We start from the raw sequence: 19,037 nt of genomic DNA, 5'->3' as shown, positions 1-19,037 counted from the left end.
ATTGCTTAAATTTGTAGAATGTCTTTGAGCCCCACATAGAAATTTATTTTACCATTAAACTGCAAATGCTTTCCTTTCTTTAAAAAGGGAAAATGTCTTCATAAAAACACAAATATGTACAGTGAATCCATACACATATATTTATGCTCATTTATCTCCTCTCTTTTAATTTTTTAAGGTGCTTTACCCAGCTTGAATTCTCCTAGCCATGGACAGATGTCTGCTGGTTGTGTAAATAATCGATCACCCATAGAATTTCCTGATACTGCTGATTTTCTTACTAAACCAAATGTTATTTTACATAGATCTCTGGGCAATGTACCCAATGTACCAGATTTTTATCAGCATCTTCGAAATTCTGATAGCAATCTGTGTAACAAGTAAGTTTCCTAATTGTTTATTATTTCTGTTCCAAAATGTAAGTTATTTTAGTAAAGTATTATCAGTTTTTTAAAATTCTGTATCATAACTGGGTATTGGTTAAGACCCTGTCCTATATTTATCTGGTAGTTTTTATTCTAAATGAACTTTTTTTCTCACTCAGTGCTGTTATAAATTTTCTAATTAAATGATGTGAATTATGATATTCAACCCATCATATCATATTAGTAAATAGAAAATTTTTCTTATATATGCTACTTTGGTACTTGTTCATGATATCCAATTCATATGGTGTTAACTCTTATTTCTACTTTGATAAGAATATGGGTTTACCTCTGATTCCAATGTTGACTTTCCAAAATGTTATTTCCTTCAAGGGCACACAGATGTATTTCTAGGTTAAAATCTTATAAGTTAATATAGAGAGAAGAATATGAGAATATATTGCAGTTGAGATCTTGGTTAAAAATTAAGCAGGTTTTCTAATTACACTTACGTAAAAAAACCTTTTCACCTTATTTATCATGTGTATATTTATCTATTTTATTCTATAAGCTGTGGACATCAAATACTAAAATATGTTTCAACATGTGAATCGGATGGTACAGACAGCCACAGTGGAAAATCAGGTGAGATTACATAAGTAATACATATTTGAATTTAAGAGAAATTTCTTACAATATTTTTTCAAATGGATGACTGAATGAGTTTAACTTCTACTTATCAACCTTTAAGGTTATTTTGTTGTTGCTGTTCAGTATTAGCGATTAAACCTAGAGCCTCACACATGCTACCACTAAGTTGTATCCCAAGCCCCTATTTTATTCATCTTTAAAATGAAGATTATAATGTTTTTTGCCTATTTCCCAGAAGAGTTATTAAGACAAATTATAAATAATTGATGTGAGAGTGTTACTGGGTGCCATCAGTACCACCTGAAGGAAGAGTTAGCTGTAACACTCATTGCTCCAGATATATATGGAATCAAATTAGTAGGAAAATAAGTTTTTATTCAAAGGCATCTGTGACGGAAGATAGAATAAATTTACAGTTTCAAAAATTCCATCTTCAAAATCTCTGAAGGTGAGCTAAGTTTATAGAAGAGAAGAGGCAGAAGACAATAAGCAGATTTAGTTAGCTTGTGCCCCACAGGTCTGTGGAAGGGGCAGTCTCTACTTTTAGCTTCCATTGCACCTGTCAGGTTGGGGGTTACAGAATGTTTTTTTTTTTAATTATTATTTTTACATTTTAAATATTGTTAAAATAAAACAGTCCTTCACAAATTCTTCTAACTCAACTCCTGCCCCCTGCCCGCCCCCCTACCCCCAAAATACAAAACATAAAGCAAAAACAGAAGGGAATACTTCTCAATTCATTCTGAGACTGGTATTACCCTCACACCACAATCAAAGTCAAAAATAGAAAACTACAGATCAATATCTCTTATGCACATAGACACAAAATCTTTTTTTCCCCTTTGACATAAGAGAAAATTAACTTTATTTATTCAGTTTGATCAAACTGGGGAGAAGCAGATAGATTGCCTTACTTACCAATCCCATAGAAGCAGTTACAATTTATAGAAAAAAAAGCCAGGTAATATATATATGTTGGTTTAGCTGGCCTGAAGAGAGGGCAAAGTGGGACAAAAGGTAGGAAATATATATATGCAGATTTAGTTAGTATGTGCTAGACATAACAGGGCAGGGGGCAATCTTCATTCTTAGCTTCTTTGGAGTCTTCCAGGTGAGGGTGAGCAGCCCTTTAGGCTTTGCTTTCAGGAAGTTATTCGCCATTTTAGAGAAGCCCTAACTGAAATTTTAAATGTCACCAGTTTAGTTTATCTCCTCAGTCCTGAGTAAATTGGGGCTCCATGTCATCTGGCTAGCCATCCATTGCTGGATTGGAAGATACAAAAATTCTTAACAAAATACTAGCAAATTGAATTCAGCCATACAAAAGGTCACATTATGACTAAGTGCTATCCCAGGAATGTAAGGATGGCTGCTCATTTCGAAATCAATCATTATAATACACCACAGTAATAGCATAAATGGAAAAACCTGTAGGAATAATCTCAATAGGCGTAGAAAAAACATTAAACAAAATCCAATACTTTTTTTTTGAAATAAAACGAACTGTTAATAGCCAGGAAGTTCCTAATCCTGATGAAGGGTATATTCACAACTAACATTATCTTTAATGGACTATAATTTTCCCTCTAAGATTAATAACAAGATGAGGATTTTTAGTCTCAGCACTTCTACTCAACATTGTACTTATGGTTGAGCCAAGAAAATGAGTAAGAAAAATAAATTCATCCAGAATTTAAAAGAAGAAAATAAAAGTATCCCTATTCACAGATTATATGGTCTTTTGTGTAGAAAATACACTACAAGCTACTAGAACCTATAAACAAGTTGAACAAAGTTATAAGACATGATTGATATACAAACATCAATTATATTGGGCTGGGGTTGTGGCTTAGTGGTAGAGTGCTCGCCTCGCACGTTTGAGACCCTGGATTCGATCCTCAGCCCCACATAAAAATAAATAAGTGAAATAAAAGTATTGTGTCCAACTATAACTAAAAAATAAAATGAATCAATTGTATTACCATAATCTAGAAATAAATCATTATGAATTGAAACTAAGAAAACATTTTTATTCATAATAGTATAAAAAAGAATAAAGTAGAATAAATTTAACAGAAATATTTATACACTGAAAATTATACCACTGCTGAGAAAAATTAAAGACTATCTAGAAAAGTTGAAAGCTATTTTATAGTAATGGACTGAAAGAATAAGTATTATTAACATGACAGCATAACAGTTCTCCTAAATAGATCAGTAGTTGAGTGCAGTTTTTATCAAATTTCACCTGAAAGCAAATGAAAGAGAATACAAAAAGAAAAAGAAAGGGAGACAGACCTCAATGGATTAGTGATGCTTTATTAAGCAGCTGAGGGGCACAATTTCAAGAGGGAAAATGGCAACAGGCTTCAACAGGGTCTGAGTTTTTTATAGGGGTTAGCAGGGGCCAAGTTGGTCATTTACTTTTGGCAGGCTTATTTTTCAGTGGGCAGGAGGATTTTGGCAGAGAAGGGAGATTATTATGACAGGTCAGATTCCTGAGCTCCCTTTTTCACTGAGGGTTTTGTAGTTCTCCATTTCTTTCGTTAGCAGGGTTTTTTTTTGGGTGGGGGCACAGAAATTGAAAAGTTGGTGTAAACATTTATATAGAAATACAAATGACCTCAGTATCAGTAGTTAATTCAGAAGTTCTACAATAGTAAGAACAAATTTGAAAAAAAAAAAAAAAAACAAAGTTGGAGGACTTGTACTATTTGATTTGAAAACTTGTTGTAAAGCCACTAATTAAGACAATAGTTTTGGGGGGTTGAGGGTTGTGGTTCAGTGGTGGAGTGCTTGCCTGGCACATGTGAGGCACTGGGTTTATTCCTCAGCAGCACATAAAATAAATTTTTTAAAAAAAGGTTTTGATTAACATTTGTAAATGTACATATCCATGGGGTTCACTATTATATTTCAAAACATGCTTGTAGCATTTAAAAAAAAAAAAGGTATTGTGTCCATCTACAACTAAAAACATTTTTTTAAAAAGGCAGTATTGGCAGAAGGATGAGCCTATAGTTTAGTGGAATAGAATGTCCAAAAGAAAATTCTTGCATCTATGGTGAATTGGTTTTTGACAGAGAACCCCAAGATTCAAAATGGAATTCAAAAGGGAAAAAATAAATGATAAGTGTTTTCAACAAATGGTACCAGGACAGTGGGATATCCACTTGCCAAAAAACAAACAAAAAAACATGGACCCTCATCTCACTGCATGCACAAAAAGTAACTCAAAATAAACCATAAGGATTAAAACCACATAACTTCTAATCACAGTAGCCATGAGGTTTGTTGAGATTCCAGGGGTTTGGTAAATAAATATTCTCTCTTGATAGGAGAGTGATAAGAATGCATTTTAGAAAAGTGTATAGAATAAGAAAAATGATATGGATATCTTTGGAAAATAAATTTCTACATTTATCTCATTTTTTTTTTACTAGTATTTGTGAGGTCTGGTTGTTAGGAGTTATGATATTAAAAATAACATGTAATATACCTTAAATGCTAACAATTTTTACATGAATTGCTATTTTAGAATATCATAGTTACTGCCTTAACTTACCAAGAATACTTGAATATAATAGTCCCCCATCTATACCTGACATGTAAGATCATACTGAATTCTAAATGCACTTCCCCCCTACAATACATGCATTCCTATGATAAGCTTTAACTTATAAATTAGGCAGAGTAAGGGATTAACAATAATTAATGAAAAATAAAACAATTATTACAATTTACTGTAATTAAATTGGCAGCATCACCACTCTTCTGCTTTGGGATTTTTAAGTAAAATAGGAGTTACATGAACATAAGTATTATAATGCCATTAGGATCAATCTGATAACTGAGATGGATACTAAGTGACAAACAGGCAAGTAGCATATATACATTGCACAAAGTGATGATTCATGTGTTGGGCATGATGGTGCCAGATATCAACACTTTTCAGATGGGAATACAATTTTAAATTATTTATTATAGAATTTTTCATTTAATATTTTTGGACCACAGATGATAACAACTGGTAATTGAAACTGTAGATAAGGGAGGTGTTTTAGTTTTTTTTTTTTTTTTTTTGGTTGCTGACAAAAAGAATTTTAGAGGAGGAAAAATTTATTTGGTGCTCATGAGTTCAAAGATCTCATTCCATAGACAGCTGGCTCTATTGCTCTGGGCCTAAGGTAAGGCAACATTATGGTGAAAGAGTGTGGTGGAAGAAAGCAGCTCCGGAAATGGCCACCAGGAAGCAGAGAGAGACTCCACTCACCAGGGACAAAATACAAACCCAAAGGCATGCCCACAGTGACCTACCTTCTGCCATCATACCTTACCTGTCTATAGTTGTCTATAGTTACCACTCAGTTAATCTCTCTCAGTGTATTTACTGTACTGATTGGGTTAAGGTTCTCATAACTCAATCATTTTTCCTCTAAACTTTCTTGCTCTCACACATGGGATTTTGGGGGACACCTCACATTTAAACCGTAAGAGGGGGACTACTGTATTCTAGAATTCATTTCTTAAAAGATTTTGAGAGAAAGGGTAGGTACTGGGAAATAAAATTGGCCAATTTATGTCATGTGTATATATGAATATGTAACAATGAATCCCACTAATGTGTATAATTCTTAATGTACCAATAAAATTTTTTTAAATAAATGTTTTTCACTTGGAAAAAAATCATATTTTCCAAACAATAACACTTTCTGGTCATCAGTTACTGATTTTTTTTTTTATATATTTAGTAAGTTAGGTTCAGATTTGATTAACATTTATTGATCACCTTTTATGTGAGACATCTAATAAGATAGGCGTTATTACATTATACAGAGAAAAAACATTATTAAGCACAAAAATCAGTATTTGAGTCTAGTTCTTCTGAAATTCAACTTCAATGAATGGTCTTGTGAACTTTTTTTGACTTAAAAGAATAAAGACGAATAAAAATCTTAAGCCCTACATATTGAAAAATACACTAATTATGAGTTTATAGCTTGATTAATTTTTTTATATACTCTGCAGTTAGTACTCTGATCAAGAAACTAAATATTACCATTGCCTTAAAATTCTCTTTATGCCTCCTTCCAGCCATGTCTCCTAAGGTAATGATTTTCCTGACTTTTGATATTCACATGTGTCAGTTTTAATGTGTTTTTGAACTCTTCATAAAAATAATCACAAAATATATACCTATTTCCTATTTTCCTTCACTGAACATTTTATTTTTAAGAACCAACAATATTGATAGAGTTGTAGTTCATTCCTATGTTGTAGTGTTCAAATTGTATGAATATTCCACAATTTATTTACATATTGGTGGCTTTGGGGAAAGTTTCCTGTTTAGGGTATTATAAATAGAATGAATAGGATCATATTTTAACATGTGAATGAATATCACTGTGGCTTCCCTTTACCATATGACTTAGAAGAAGAATGTTATTAATTACATAGGCAAAGGAATAACTCATAATTCATGATATTGTAGTTATGAACTTTAGAGTTTTTATATCTAGAACTCAGAGATGTTGAGAATGCTTTACATGAAACTGGTAAAAAAAAGTTCCTATAGAGACTGTTTCTCACTTTTATAAAGAATATCTACCTTTCTCTGCCTTCATCCTTGAGTAGATATATAAGGTGTATCCAATGTTACCAATCATTGTGGGGTTCAGTTTGGTATAAACTCATGAAAAGGCAAAGTACAGCTCTTTTTAATGTTACCAGTTCACTATGGTGTTACCTGCTCCCAGCTCTTAGTGTTAGAATTGAAGAGGCAAGCGATAATATCTCAATGAGGCTTTATTGGGGCTTATGCTCAAGCAGAAGGGACAGTGCATGAGTTAGAGTGCTTGCTGAGGACACTAGGAGCAAAACTTTAATATAGACAAAAAGGGCAGTCTCATGCAGGTGTCCAGTCAGCTGCTGCACATTATCTCAGCAGTTTTGCACATGTCTGGTCAGATCTTTGCTCTTTGCATCCGGGTTTGCACTTTATACTGTGATCTGCATGTGTAGGTTGGGTTCCTCTGGGCTTGGTTCACAAAATGATAGAGTTGCTCACTATACTGCCAACCTAGGAAGATCAAATATTGATCAAGTTCAACCCCAATGGCACAGGTTGGTGTTGCAGGTCAGTTAGTAGCTCCCTAACCTGGTCATTAGTAGAAACACTTTGGAAGCCTCCAGCAAGATAACTTAATAATGTGATTAAATAATTTAGACTAACTTACATTATAGTTTACTTTATTTGAATACTTTTAACCAATAACTGTTTCTCTTATATAGCTGTACATTTAGGGAATTTTTTTTTTTTTTTTTTTGGTACCAGAGATTGAACCCAGGGGTGCTTAAACACCAAGCAACATCCCCAGCCCTTTTCTATATTTTATTAGAGACAGGGCCTAATAAGGCCTTACTAAGGCTTAAGGCCTCACTAAGTTGCTAAGGTGGGTTTGAACTCATGATCCTCCTGCCTCAGCCTCCCAAGTTGTTGGGATTATAGGCGTGCACCACCATGCCCAGCTAGGGAAAATTTTATTTCTATTTATTACTCTATGTTTTTTTTTTTTTTTTTGAAAGGCGAAGAAGATATCATTTTATCAAAAGAAACATTCAGCCTTTTGGAAACTCAACAAGAAGAGGAATCAGAGAAGAGAGATTGCAGAAAATCATTTTTGGACAGTGATAACCTCCAAACAGAAGAGGCACAGCAACCAAATGTAAAAGATAAACTTTCAATATGATTATGTTAAGGTGAAATATAATAGTAGTTAGTACTGGCTTCATTATTTTTACCAAGAACAAGATTTTTAATGTAATAGTGTTTTAAAATTTCTTACTGAGAAGTAACTATAACTGAAATAATGTTTGGATTATAAATAACACTTAGTTCTAAACCATCATGGAGCAGCAAACTGCGTTTATATTTAAATGAACATATTTTACTTAGTTTTTAATGTAGATACATTATTTTTATTCTGATATTTCTTCACTGTATATTTTAGAGTACACAATATGCATAGTCATTAAAAATGATGAAAATAAAGTATTTTATAATAATGTAATTTTTTTGTTCATAAAGTTCAAAATTTAAGTTTTAATAAAATAATCCCATTCATTTATTTGGGAAACTTATTCTAGTAATAAATGCCAGTACAATGAGATGAGTTTTTTTCTTCCCCTTTGATATTTGCAACTTCTAAAATGAAAATAGTGAACTTTATATTTGTTTAGTGATTCAGAAGTATGACATTTTTATTTATAAATGTAATGTATAAATGAATCAGTCTTCTGATGTCCAAAGAAATGTTTATGGTTGCATTCCATAAGAACATAAAATTTCAGATAAAAATACATTTGAGATAACCATTATAACAGATATTACTGTTTTTATATGTTCAGTTATAGGTGTTCTTATTAAATGTGGATTTAGCAATATTTATAAGAGGTAAAGTTTTTATTGATTTTTTTACCCATATATGCACAGATCAAAGAGGAAACATCAGTGGACCTGATTTTAGTAGAAGACTACGATTCATTAATAGAAAAGATGAGCAACTGGAATTTTCAAATTTTTGAGCTTGTGGAAAAGATGGGGGAGAAATCAGGAAGAATTCTCAGTCAGGTTTGTTTTTCAAATCTCAACATTTTTAGTTTTTTCTCAAATGTTTATAAAAGAAAAATCTAAATAATCTTAGTATTGGTTGAGGTACTAATTCAACAGTGACTTTGTTCATTAAATTATTTTTTCATAAAACCCAAATATATATTTTGTAGTTATATGTTATATATATTATAAATTCCATCTACATATACATGAATAATAGCTTATTTTACTACATTGATGAGATTTAATTTAGGCTGAAGAAGTAATAAAGATTTACTTTTTCTTGACTCTTGAGGTTGAAAAGAACATGAAAAGTGACAATGTAGTTCTAACTAATGAACATAAGCTTCATTTTTTTTTTTTCGACCTGCCTTCCCTGTATTTTACCCAAGGCCAGATGTTTCATTTCATGTTAGAACCTTGGAAAAATACTTGCATTTTACTACCCAGACTTAAGTTTCTACCTCATGGGTTCACATGACAGCATCAGATTTACCTTCCCACAGTATAATTCTTATGAATTCCTTTAATATCTTTCTTATGAAATACAAAAACATGAGGACAAATTATGTTGAGGACATGTAAGTTCATTTCACTGAATTCTTTAGGGACAAAAATGCAATTAATATGAATTATTTTTACTTTTTTCTTAACTTGGGACTAGCAAGAATTCACAATATTTTTCATTAAATTAGGAACATAAAGAACAAAGAGAAGAATGGAAAATTTAAAAATTGGGTTATGATATGTATAGTAAACTTTCTTTGGTTTTCATGAGCTGCAGGGTGATGTCTTCCTTTCTTATTTTTTTGGAAGTTTTTAATAAATTAAAGACAGTCACATTATTTATTTTCCTAAATGCAAATTACAAAAGCATACTGATCTACAAATAGAAATTCTGGTATTTAAAGTGAACTTTATTTTAATTGACATTTAGGTTATGTATTCCTTATTTCAAGACACTGGCTTATTGGAAATATTTAAAATTCCTACTCAACAATTCATGAACTATTTTCGTGCATTAGAAAATGGCTATCGAGACATTCCTTGTAAGTATTTTCATGTAAGTTTAAATAATACTGTTTTGAAACTTTATTATCTTTATATTCAGATGAACCTGTAAATATATTTTTGGAAAAATTTTAAATGGATATTTAAAAAGAAAATCTAATCCTACCTAGATTTAACTGACAACTATTAAGATTTTGGTATAGGAGCTGGGGTTATGGCTCAGCTGTAGAGCGTTCGCCTCACGCGTGCGATGCCCTGGGTTCAATCCTGAACGCCACATAAAAATAAATAATTAAATAAATAAAGTTTAAAAAAATTAGTATATATTTTCTAAGTTATTTTATTATATAAATTTAGCTTTTATAAACTGAATCATAATATTGATGTCTATTTAAAATCTGCTTTTCACTTGTGATATGTGTCTTTCTGTGTTGATAATTATTTGTATGAGTACCTTATTTTTTTAAATGTTTGTTAATATTAAGAATTTTAGAAAATTCCTTCATTTTACAGTGTTCAAAGTTTATCCATAGAATTTATATTTTTAACTGTGTTTTGATCTATGGAATAATTTTTAATTTTTATTTGATTTTTATGTTTAAATATAATTTGAATTTCATATTAAGAAAAGGTGTTGAAACATTTTACAGTTTCTCTCCATAAGGATTCATTAATTAGGAAATTAGTTATCTACAGAGTGAATTTTTATTAAATTGTCATAACTCAGTGATATTTAATAATTTAAGGTGGATTATATATACTATGTAAAGTATGCATTAAAAATAAAGTCAAAGTTTACAATGAATATAGGAATGCTCGAAGGTACTTAAGGAAAGCTGAATGGGAAGAAGGACATGCTAAAAAGTTTTCACTCTCAGCTCTGATTAGGATACACTGATTGAGAAAACTCTCTCAACCTAATTTTTCTAAACCTCAGTTTACAAATTTATAATTGGAATAATAGCTGTGCCTACCCCATAGAGAGTGATAAAATAAAATAAGCAACAAAAAGGACATAGTAGAATTCAAGGCACATTGGAAATGTCATTAAAAGATGGAAATTATATTATTAATAAGGCTCCTAGGGAATTAATACCATGTCCTGCCTATAGCCTGGACACTTACTATTCTATCATCTGCTAATTTATATTGTAGATATTCATAAAATATTCATTGGATATCTGCTGTGACTATGGAATCATTAGATTCATGTAGATTATCTTATTTAATCTTTATTGGGAATGTTGTATTATAGATGAGAAGTAAAAAGTCAGAAGGATCTTAAAACTAGAGAAAGGTGCTGGATTTCAGTTCTAAAGTCCATCCGAATTCTAAACCCTATGCCCTATGTCACATTTCCTTTTCACATAGAGGAGTTGAGGAGTTTTATTATTATATAGTAGGTGTCAGACACTGTTCTGGATGCTTTCCCATGCTATTCATCATTTTATCCTTATAACAAACCTGAGAAAGAGGTAATTCTTACTTTTTTTTTTAAGAGCTTAAGTATCCAGAATTTGTAACTGTTCTGTGTACAGAAATCATTTTGAATATTGTGTCTCCATGATGTAGAAGCAACATGGTATTTTTAAAAGCCACACAACAGAAACTTTAAGAAAATTTTCTAGTATCTTTCAGTTATTGTTTACCCTGCCTTTCCTTTGATCCCTTTACCATGTTTTCATAGTGTATGTGAAATTTTTAAAAAAGGGAACTTTTTAAGACATCAAAAAAACTTTAAAAATAGATAAAATACAATTATGGGAAATTATAAGAATGTAAATGATTATAAAATTCTAATCCTTTTAAGTGACTTATGAGGCCTAACAGAATGATCATTTTTATAAAATATTTTTGTGGCTTTAGATCACAATCGTATACATGCCACGGATGTCCTACATGCAGTTTGGTATCTGACAACTCGGCCAATTCCTGGCTTACAGCAGATCCATAATGATCATGAAACAAGAAATGAAAAAGGTACTTTCTCCTGCAACTTTTTTTTTAAAAGAATTATTTAATTAGTAATAATAAATCAAACTGTCTCAATTCATAACCTCTGGTCTTTTAAATTTTTCATTAAGTAACCTTTGGTACATATGAAAGATTGTGTGACTTCTGGAGTATAATACTTAAACCTGCTACTCATCTGCAAAGCCTGACAAAGTTTCATTACTTCCTGATATAACAATTTATTCTTTGTTCCATCCTATTGCTTTTCCCATTCAATTAGCAAGTATCTTGAATATTAGGGTAATTATTCCTTTGTTTTTATTTTTTAATTCCTGGTTTTGTTTTTGTTTCAGATATATGTGTATGCTTACAATATATAATATCACTGAATCAAAAGGAATATGTTTGAATCTCATGTAAACACTTAAGTGCTGAATTTAAAAACCTTTGTAAACATTCAGATTTGCTTCTAAAAAGTGAATGCTATTCTTCATCATAAATATAATTATTTAAATAAATAATATGTAACATCACGATTCTCTTATTTTTGGCTTGCTAATGGCAAAATTATTATTATTAGGACAGAATTATTATGTATTATTAGGACTGAATTTGTTCAGATGACAATATTTGAGAAATAATACCACAATACTAACGGTATAACGTCATAAACTCAAGTCATTAAATTTGGGTAGTTGAGTCTAATGGATTTCTTTCATGTCACTGGTTCATTTTTGTCTGCCATCTGTAATCTCTTTGATGCCCTTCATTCCTCCTATCAATCCTGTGTTTCCATTGGAGATAATTTTTTTTAACTTTTTAGTTTGTTGATGCACTAATTTCATTATAGAAGAATATTTTCATATTTCAACATGTTTAGGTTGCCATTCCATCATCTTTTGATTTTAGTAGTTTCTGTTAATAATTATTTATTAATAATTATTAATAATAATTAATAATAGCCTTAATTCTTGCTGAGAAATGTAATATGTAAATGTAGCATGTTCATTTTCTCTTAGCTATTGAATTTTAGTGTTTTTACTATGGTATACATAGGTGATTTTCTTTGCATTAATCATGCTTGGTGTTCAGTGTACTTTAGAATATGTTGATTGATTTTTTTTTTATCGATTTCTATCAAAAGTTGAAAATTTTTCCAGTCACTGCCTATTGCCTAATTACAAATCTACTTATACATTATTTTTATTTTTTCATTTTTAAATTTTAATTTGTTATATACAACAGCAGAATGCATTACAATTCATATTACACATATAGAGCAAATTTTTCATATATCTGTTGTATACAAAGTAGTCACACCATTCGTGTCTTCATACATGTACTTAGGGTAATGATGTCCATCTCATTCCACCATCTTTCCTACCCCCATGTCACCTCCTTCCCCTCCCTCTCCTTTTCCCCTTTGCCCAATCTAATGTTCATCTAATTCTCCCATGCCTACCCCAACCCCACTCATCCTTAAATCAGAGAATCAGCGTCCTTAAATCAGAGAAAACATTCAGCATTTGTTTTTTGGGGATTGGCTGACTACATTTAGCATTATATTCTCCAACTCCATTCATTTACCTGCAAATGCCATGATTTTATTCTGTTTTAGTGCTGAATAATATTCCGGAGTGTGTGTGTGTGTGTGTGTGTGTGTGTGTGTGTGTGTGTGTATAATAATCTCCATTCATCTACTGAAGGACATCTAGGTTGATTCCACAGTTTAGCTATTGTGCTACTATAAACATTGATGTGGCTCTGTCCCTGTAGTATGCTGTTTTTAAGTCTTTTGGGTATAGACCAAGGAGAGGGATAGCTGGGTCAAATGGTGGTTCCATTCCCAGTTTTTCAAGAAATCTCCATGCTGCTTTCCATATTGGCTGCACCAATTTGCAGTCCCACCAGCAATGTATGAGTGTGCTTTTTCCCCTACATCCTTGCCTACACTTATTGTTGTCTGTATTCTTAATAGCTGCCATTCGGACTGGAGTGAGATGAAATCTTAGTTTTGATTTGCATTTCTCTGATTGCTACAGATGTTGAACATTTTTTCATATATTTGTTGATTGACGGTATATCTTCTTCTGAGAACTGTTCAGTTCCTTGGTCCATTTATTGACTGGGTAATTTGTTTGTTGTTGTTGTTGCTGATTTTTAGTTCTTTATATATCCTAGAGATTATTGCTCTAACATGTGTGTGGTAAAAATTTGTTCCCAAAATGTAGGCTCTCTATTCACCTCACTGATTGTTTCTTTTGCTGAGAAGAAGCTTTTTAGTTTGAATCCATCCCATTTATTGATTCTTGATATTAATTTTTTATGCTATAGGAGTCTTATTAAGGAAGTTGGGGCTTAATCTGACATGATGGAGATTTGGGCCTACATTTTCTTCTAATAGACACAGTGTCTCTGGTTTAATTCCTAGGTTCTTGATCCACTTTGAGTTTCGTGCATAGTGAGAGTTAATTTCATTTTGTTGCATTTAGATTTCCAGTTTCCCCAGCACCGTTTGTTGAAGAAGCTATCTTTTCTCCAATATACGTTTTGACACCTTTGTCTAGTATAAGATAACTGTAATTATGTGGGTTAGACTTTGAGTCCTCTATTTTGTACCATTGCTCTACAAGGTCTATTTTGGTGCCAATACCATGCTGTTTTTGTAGTATAGTTTAAGGTCTGGTATAGTGATGCCACCTGTTTCACTCTGCCTGCTAAAGATTGCTTTAACTATTCTGGGTCTCTTATTTTTCCAGATGAATTTCATGACTGCTTTTTCTATTTCTATAAGGAATGTCATTTTCCTCATTTCCCTTTCAGAGGATTTGTCACTGATATACAGAAATGCCTTTGATTTTATGCGTGTTGCTTTTTATCCTGCTACTTTGCTGAATTCATTTACTAGTTCTAGAAGTTTTCTGGTGGAGCTTTTTGGGTCTTCTAGGAATAAAATCCTTTCATCAGCAAATAGTGCCAATTTGAGTTCTTCTTTTCCTATCTGTATCCCTTTAATTTCTTTCATCTGTCTAATTGCTCTGGCCAGTGTTTCAAGAACTATGTTAAATAGAAGTGGTGAAGGAGGGCATCCCTGTCTTGTTCTAGTTTTTAGAGGGTTTTAGTTTTTAGAGGGAGTGCTTTCAATTTTCCTCCATTTAGAATGATGTTGGCCAGGGGTTTGGCATCGATAGCTTTTACGATATCGAGATATGTTCCTGTTATCCCTAATTTTTCTAGTGTTTTGAATATGAAGGGGAGCTGTATTTTGTCGATTGCTTTTTCTACATCTATTGAGATGATCATATGGTTCTTATCTTTAAGTCTATTGATGTGATGAATTACATTTATTGATTTCCATATGTTGAACCAGCCTTGCATCCCTGGGATAAACCCCACTTCATAGTGGTGTACTATCATTTTGATATATTTTTGTTTTTAATTTTCCAGAATTTTATTGAGAAATTTTGCTTCTATGTTTGATAGATTATTGGCCTGAAGTTTTCTTTCTTTGTGTTGAACCAACTTTGCATCCCTGGGATGAATCCCACTTGATTGTGGTGCACTATCTTTTTGATATGTTTTTGTAATTAGATTTGCCAGAATTTTATTGAGAATTTTCGCATCTATATTCATTAGAGATGTTGGTCTAAATTTTTCTTTTTTGATGTGTCTTTGCCTGGTTTTGGAATCAGGGTGATATTGACATCATAGAACGAGTTTGGAAAGGATCCCTCTTTTTCTATTTCCTGAAATAAATTGAAGAGTATTGGTATTAGTTGTTCTTTAAAGGTCTTGTAGAACTCAGCTGTGTATTCATCTGGTCCTGGGCTTTTCTTGGTTGGTAGGCTTCTGATGGCATCTTCTATTTATCACTTGAAATTGATCTGTTTAAATTGTGTATACCATCCTGATTCAACTTGGGCTAATCATATGACTCTAGAATTTTGTCAGTGTCTTCAATATTTTCTATTTTATTGGAGTACTAGTTTTAAGAATAATTTCTAATTATCTTCTGTATTTCTGTATTGTCTGTTGTGATATTTCCTTTTTCCTCATGTATGTTAGTGATTTGAGTTTTCTCTCTCCTTCTCTTTGTTAGCATGGCTAAAGGTCTGTCAATTTTATTTATTTTTTCAAAGAACCAATTTTTGCTCTGTCAATTTTTTCAATTGTTTCTTTTGTTTCAATTTCATTGATTTCAGCTCTGATTTTAATTATTTCCTGTCTTCTCCTGCTTTAGGTGTTGATTTGTTCTTCTTTTTCTAGGGCTCTGAGATGTAATGTTTAAGTCATTTATTTGTTGACTTTTTTTTTTCTTTTAAGGAATGAACTCCATGTAATGAACTTTCCTCTTAGTACTGCCTCCATAGTGTCCCAGAGATTTTGATACGTTGTCTCTGTGTTCTCATTTACCTCTAAGAATTTTTTAATCTCCTCCTTGATGTCTTGCAACCCATTGTTCACTCAGTAGCATATTATTTAGTCTCCATGTGTTGGATTAGCTTTTATTTTTTATATTATCATTGATTTCTAATTTCATTTCATTATGATCTGATAAAATGCAGGGTAGTATCTCTACCTTTTTATATTTGCTAAGAGTTGCTTTGTGGCATAATATATAGTCTATTTTAGAGAAGGATCCATGTGCTGCTGAAAAGAAAGTGTATTCGCTTGTTGAAGAATGGAATATTCTATATATGTCAGTTAAGTCTAAATCATTGATTGTATTATTGAGTTTTATATTATTTTGTTCAGCTTTTATTTGGAAGGTTTATCCAGTGGTGAAAGAGTTGTGTTTTAGTCACCCAGAATAATTGTGTTGTGGTTTATTTGTCTCTTGAACTTGAGAAGAATTTGTTTGATGAATGTAGACACTCCATTGTTTGGGGCATATAAATTTATTATTGTTATGTCTTGTTGGTGTATGGTTCCCTTTAGCAGTATGAAATATCTGTCTTTATCCCTTTTGATTAACTTTGGCTTAAAGTCTACTTTGTTTGATATGAGGATGGAAAACCCTGCTTGCTTCCACAGTCCATGTGAGTGGTATGACTTTTCCCAACCTTTCACCTTCAGTCTGTGGATTTCTTCCTATGAGATGAGTCTCTTGGAGGCAGCATATTGTTGAGTCTTTTTTTTTTTTAAATCCAATCTGCCACTCTATATCTTTTGATTGGGGAGTTTAGGCCGTTAACATTCAGGGTTATTATTGAGACATGATTTGTATTCCCAGTCATTTTTGTTTATTTTTGGTATTTTACTTGACTTGGTTTCTCCTTTGATTAGTTTTCTCTTTAGGGTAATGCCTCCCTTTGCTGATTTTCATTGTTGTTTTCAATTCCTCTTCATGGAACAGTTTCCTGAGGATGTTCTGTAATGCAGGCTTTCTAGTTGTAAATTCTTTCAACTTTTGTTTATTATGGAAGACTTTTATTTCATCATCAAATCTAAAGCTTAATTTTGCTTTAAGGGTATAAGATTCTTGGTTGGCATCCATTTTCTTTCAGAGGTTGGTATATGCTGTTCCAGAATCTCTTGGCTTTGAGGGTCTGGGTTGAAAAATCTGCTGAGATACGAATTGGTTTCCCCCTATATGTGATCTGACTCCTCTCTCTGGCAGCATTTAAGATTCTATCCTTATTCTGTATGCTAGGCATTTTCATTATAATGTGCCTTGGTGTAGATCTGTTTTAATTTTGTACATTTGGTGTCCTGTAAGCCTCTTGTATTTGATTTTCCTATTTATTCTTCATGTTTAGGAAATTTTCTGACATTATCTTATTGAAGAGATTATGCATTCCTCTATTTTGAAACTCAGTGTCTTCCTCTATCCCAATAACTCTTAGATTTGGTCTTTTGATACTATCCCATAATTCTTGGATGTTTTGCTCATGGTTCCTTACCATCTTCACTGTGATCAACTTTATTTTCCAGATTGTATACTTTGTCTTCATTATCTGTCGTTCTATCTTCCAAGTGATCTAGTCTGTTACTGATGCTTTCTATTGAGTTTTTTATTTGATTTATTGTTTCCTTCATTTCAAGGATTTCTGATTTTTTTTTCAGAATCTCTCTTTCTTGAAGTAATCTTTTGCTACCTGTGTTTGCTCCTTTATCTCTTCGTTGATGTGATCAATGGATTTCTTTATTTGTTCCCTTATCTGTTTATTGGTGTCATCAATGGTTACCTGTATTTGCTCTCTTATCACTTTGTTGGAGTGATCAGTTTTTGCCTGTATTTGCTCATTTAGGCCATTCTTTAATTCACAGATCATTTTAATTATGAACTTTGTGAACTACTTCTCTGACATTTCATCACCTTCACCATCCATGGGTTCTGTTATTATCCTGGTTTGTTTGGGGCACTTTCCTTCCATGTTTTTTCATGTTGTCTATATGATTACCTTACTTGCAATGTGGATCTGAGGTATTACAGTTTCTACCCTATAATCTCATAATATCTGTGCAGATTAACTGTATCTCCTTGGTGTTAGGCTTCCAGACCCTGCCAGTGTCCTACGATGGATACTACTACAACTATAGGTAGTGGCACCAATAGTAGGAGGTAACTTGAGATAGCAGTGGAGGTGCCCAAAGATGGATGCAATGTCTTTCAGAGATGGGGCTGAAAGGTTGGGCCTTACACTGGCTTTGGGATGCCTGCTCCAAAATGAAGCTGCTTCTAAGCCCTGTCTGTTGTCCTAGGGTAGGGGCTACTGCATGGGGAAAGCTATATGGATAGCTGCAGTGTCTCAAGATGTTAATGGGTTAGACCCGGTCTCCCAGGTGGTGGTGGTGCAGATTGGACCCAAGTTTACCCTGGGCCCTGGCTCCGGTGCAGGGCAGCAAGGCGGCTCTAGTCCCAGCCTGAGCTCTGGTGTGACTCTGCCAGTGGGCAGAGATGGTTCTGAGCAGAGATGGTCTTGGGCCGAGCCTGAGCTCCCATGGGTGTGTGCTGGTGACAGGATAGACTTGGGCCTGCCCTGGGCTAGAACTCCCACGCAGGTCAGCAAGGAGGGTCTGGGCCAAGCCTGACTCCATTGGGTGTCTGCCAGTGGGCAGAGGTGATGCTGGGCTGAGCCTGAGCTCCAGTAGGTGCCTGCCAGTGATGGGGTCTACTTCCACATTTGTTACATGACACCTCACTTTTAGTTACCAAGATCTTTATTAGTTTTCTGTTGCTGCTATGTCAAGTTAGCACACATTTAGTGACTTAAAACACCATAGATTTCTTATCTTATAGTTCCAGATAAGTCTGAAATTGTCCTGATTGAGCTAAAATCCAGGTTTTTCTAGGGGAAGATCCATTTCCTTGATTTCTTCAGTTTTGGTGCGCCACATGCATTCCTTGCCTTGTGGCTCTTTCTTCCTAGGATAGCTGCATAACATCTTCAAATTTCTCTCTTGCTTGACCTTTTGAACCTTACAAGGAACTATCAAGAAGT

At 32.9% G+C, this 19,037-nt stretch overlaps 1 protein-coding gene across 1 annotated transcript in view; it reads left to right on the top strand.

The window, feature by feature from the left end:
• The window catches only part of Pde3b (phosphodiesterase 3B), a 174,885-nt gene that overhangs the window by 128,776 nt on the left and 27,072 nt on the right, over positions 1–19,037 (top strand). Inside the window, exons 6-11 of the mRNA XM_027942347.2 lie at positions 179–380; positions 937–1,010; positions 7,602–7,741; positions 8,509–8,646; positions 9,566–9,677; positions 11,506–11,619. Coding sequence (XP_027798148.2) covers positions 179–380; positions 937–1,010; positions 7,602–7,741; positions 8,509–8,646; positions 9,566–9,677; positions 11,506–11,619 — 780 coding nt within the window. The remainder of the gene's footprint in view (positions 1–178; positions 381–936; positions 1,011–7,601; positions 7,742–8,508; positions 8,647–9,565; positions 9,678–11,505; positions 11,620–19,037) is intronic.

This window comes from Marmota flaviventris, chromosome 9 (assembly GCF_047511675.1).
Source record: "Marmota flaviventris isolate mMarFla1 chromosome 9, mMarFla1.hap1, whole genome shotgun sequence".
NCBI lineage: Eukaryota > Metazoa > Chordata > Mammalia > Rodentia > Sciuridae > Marmota > Marmota flaviventris.
This window is presented reverse-complemented; position numbering and strand designations above follow the sequence as displayed.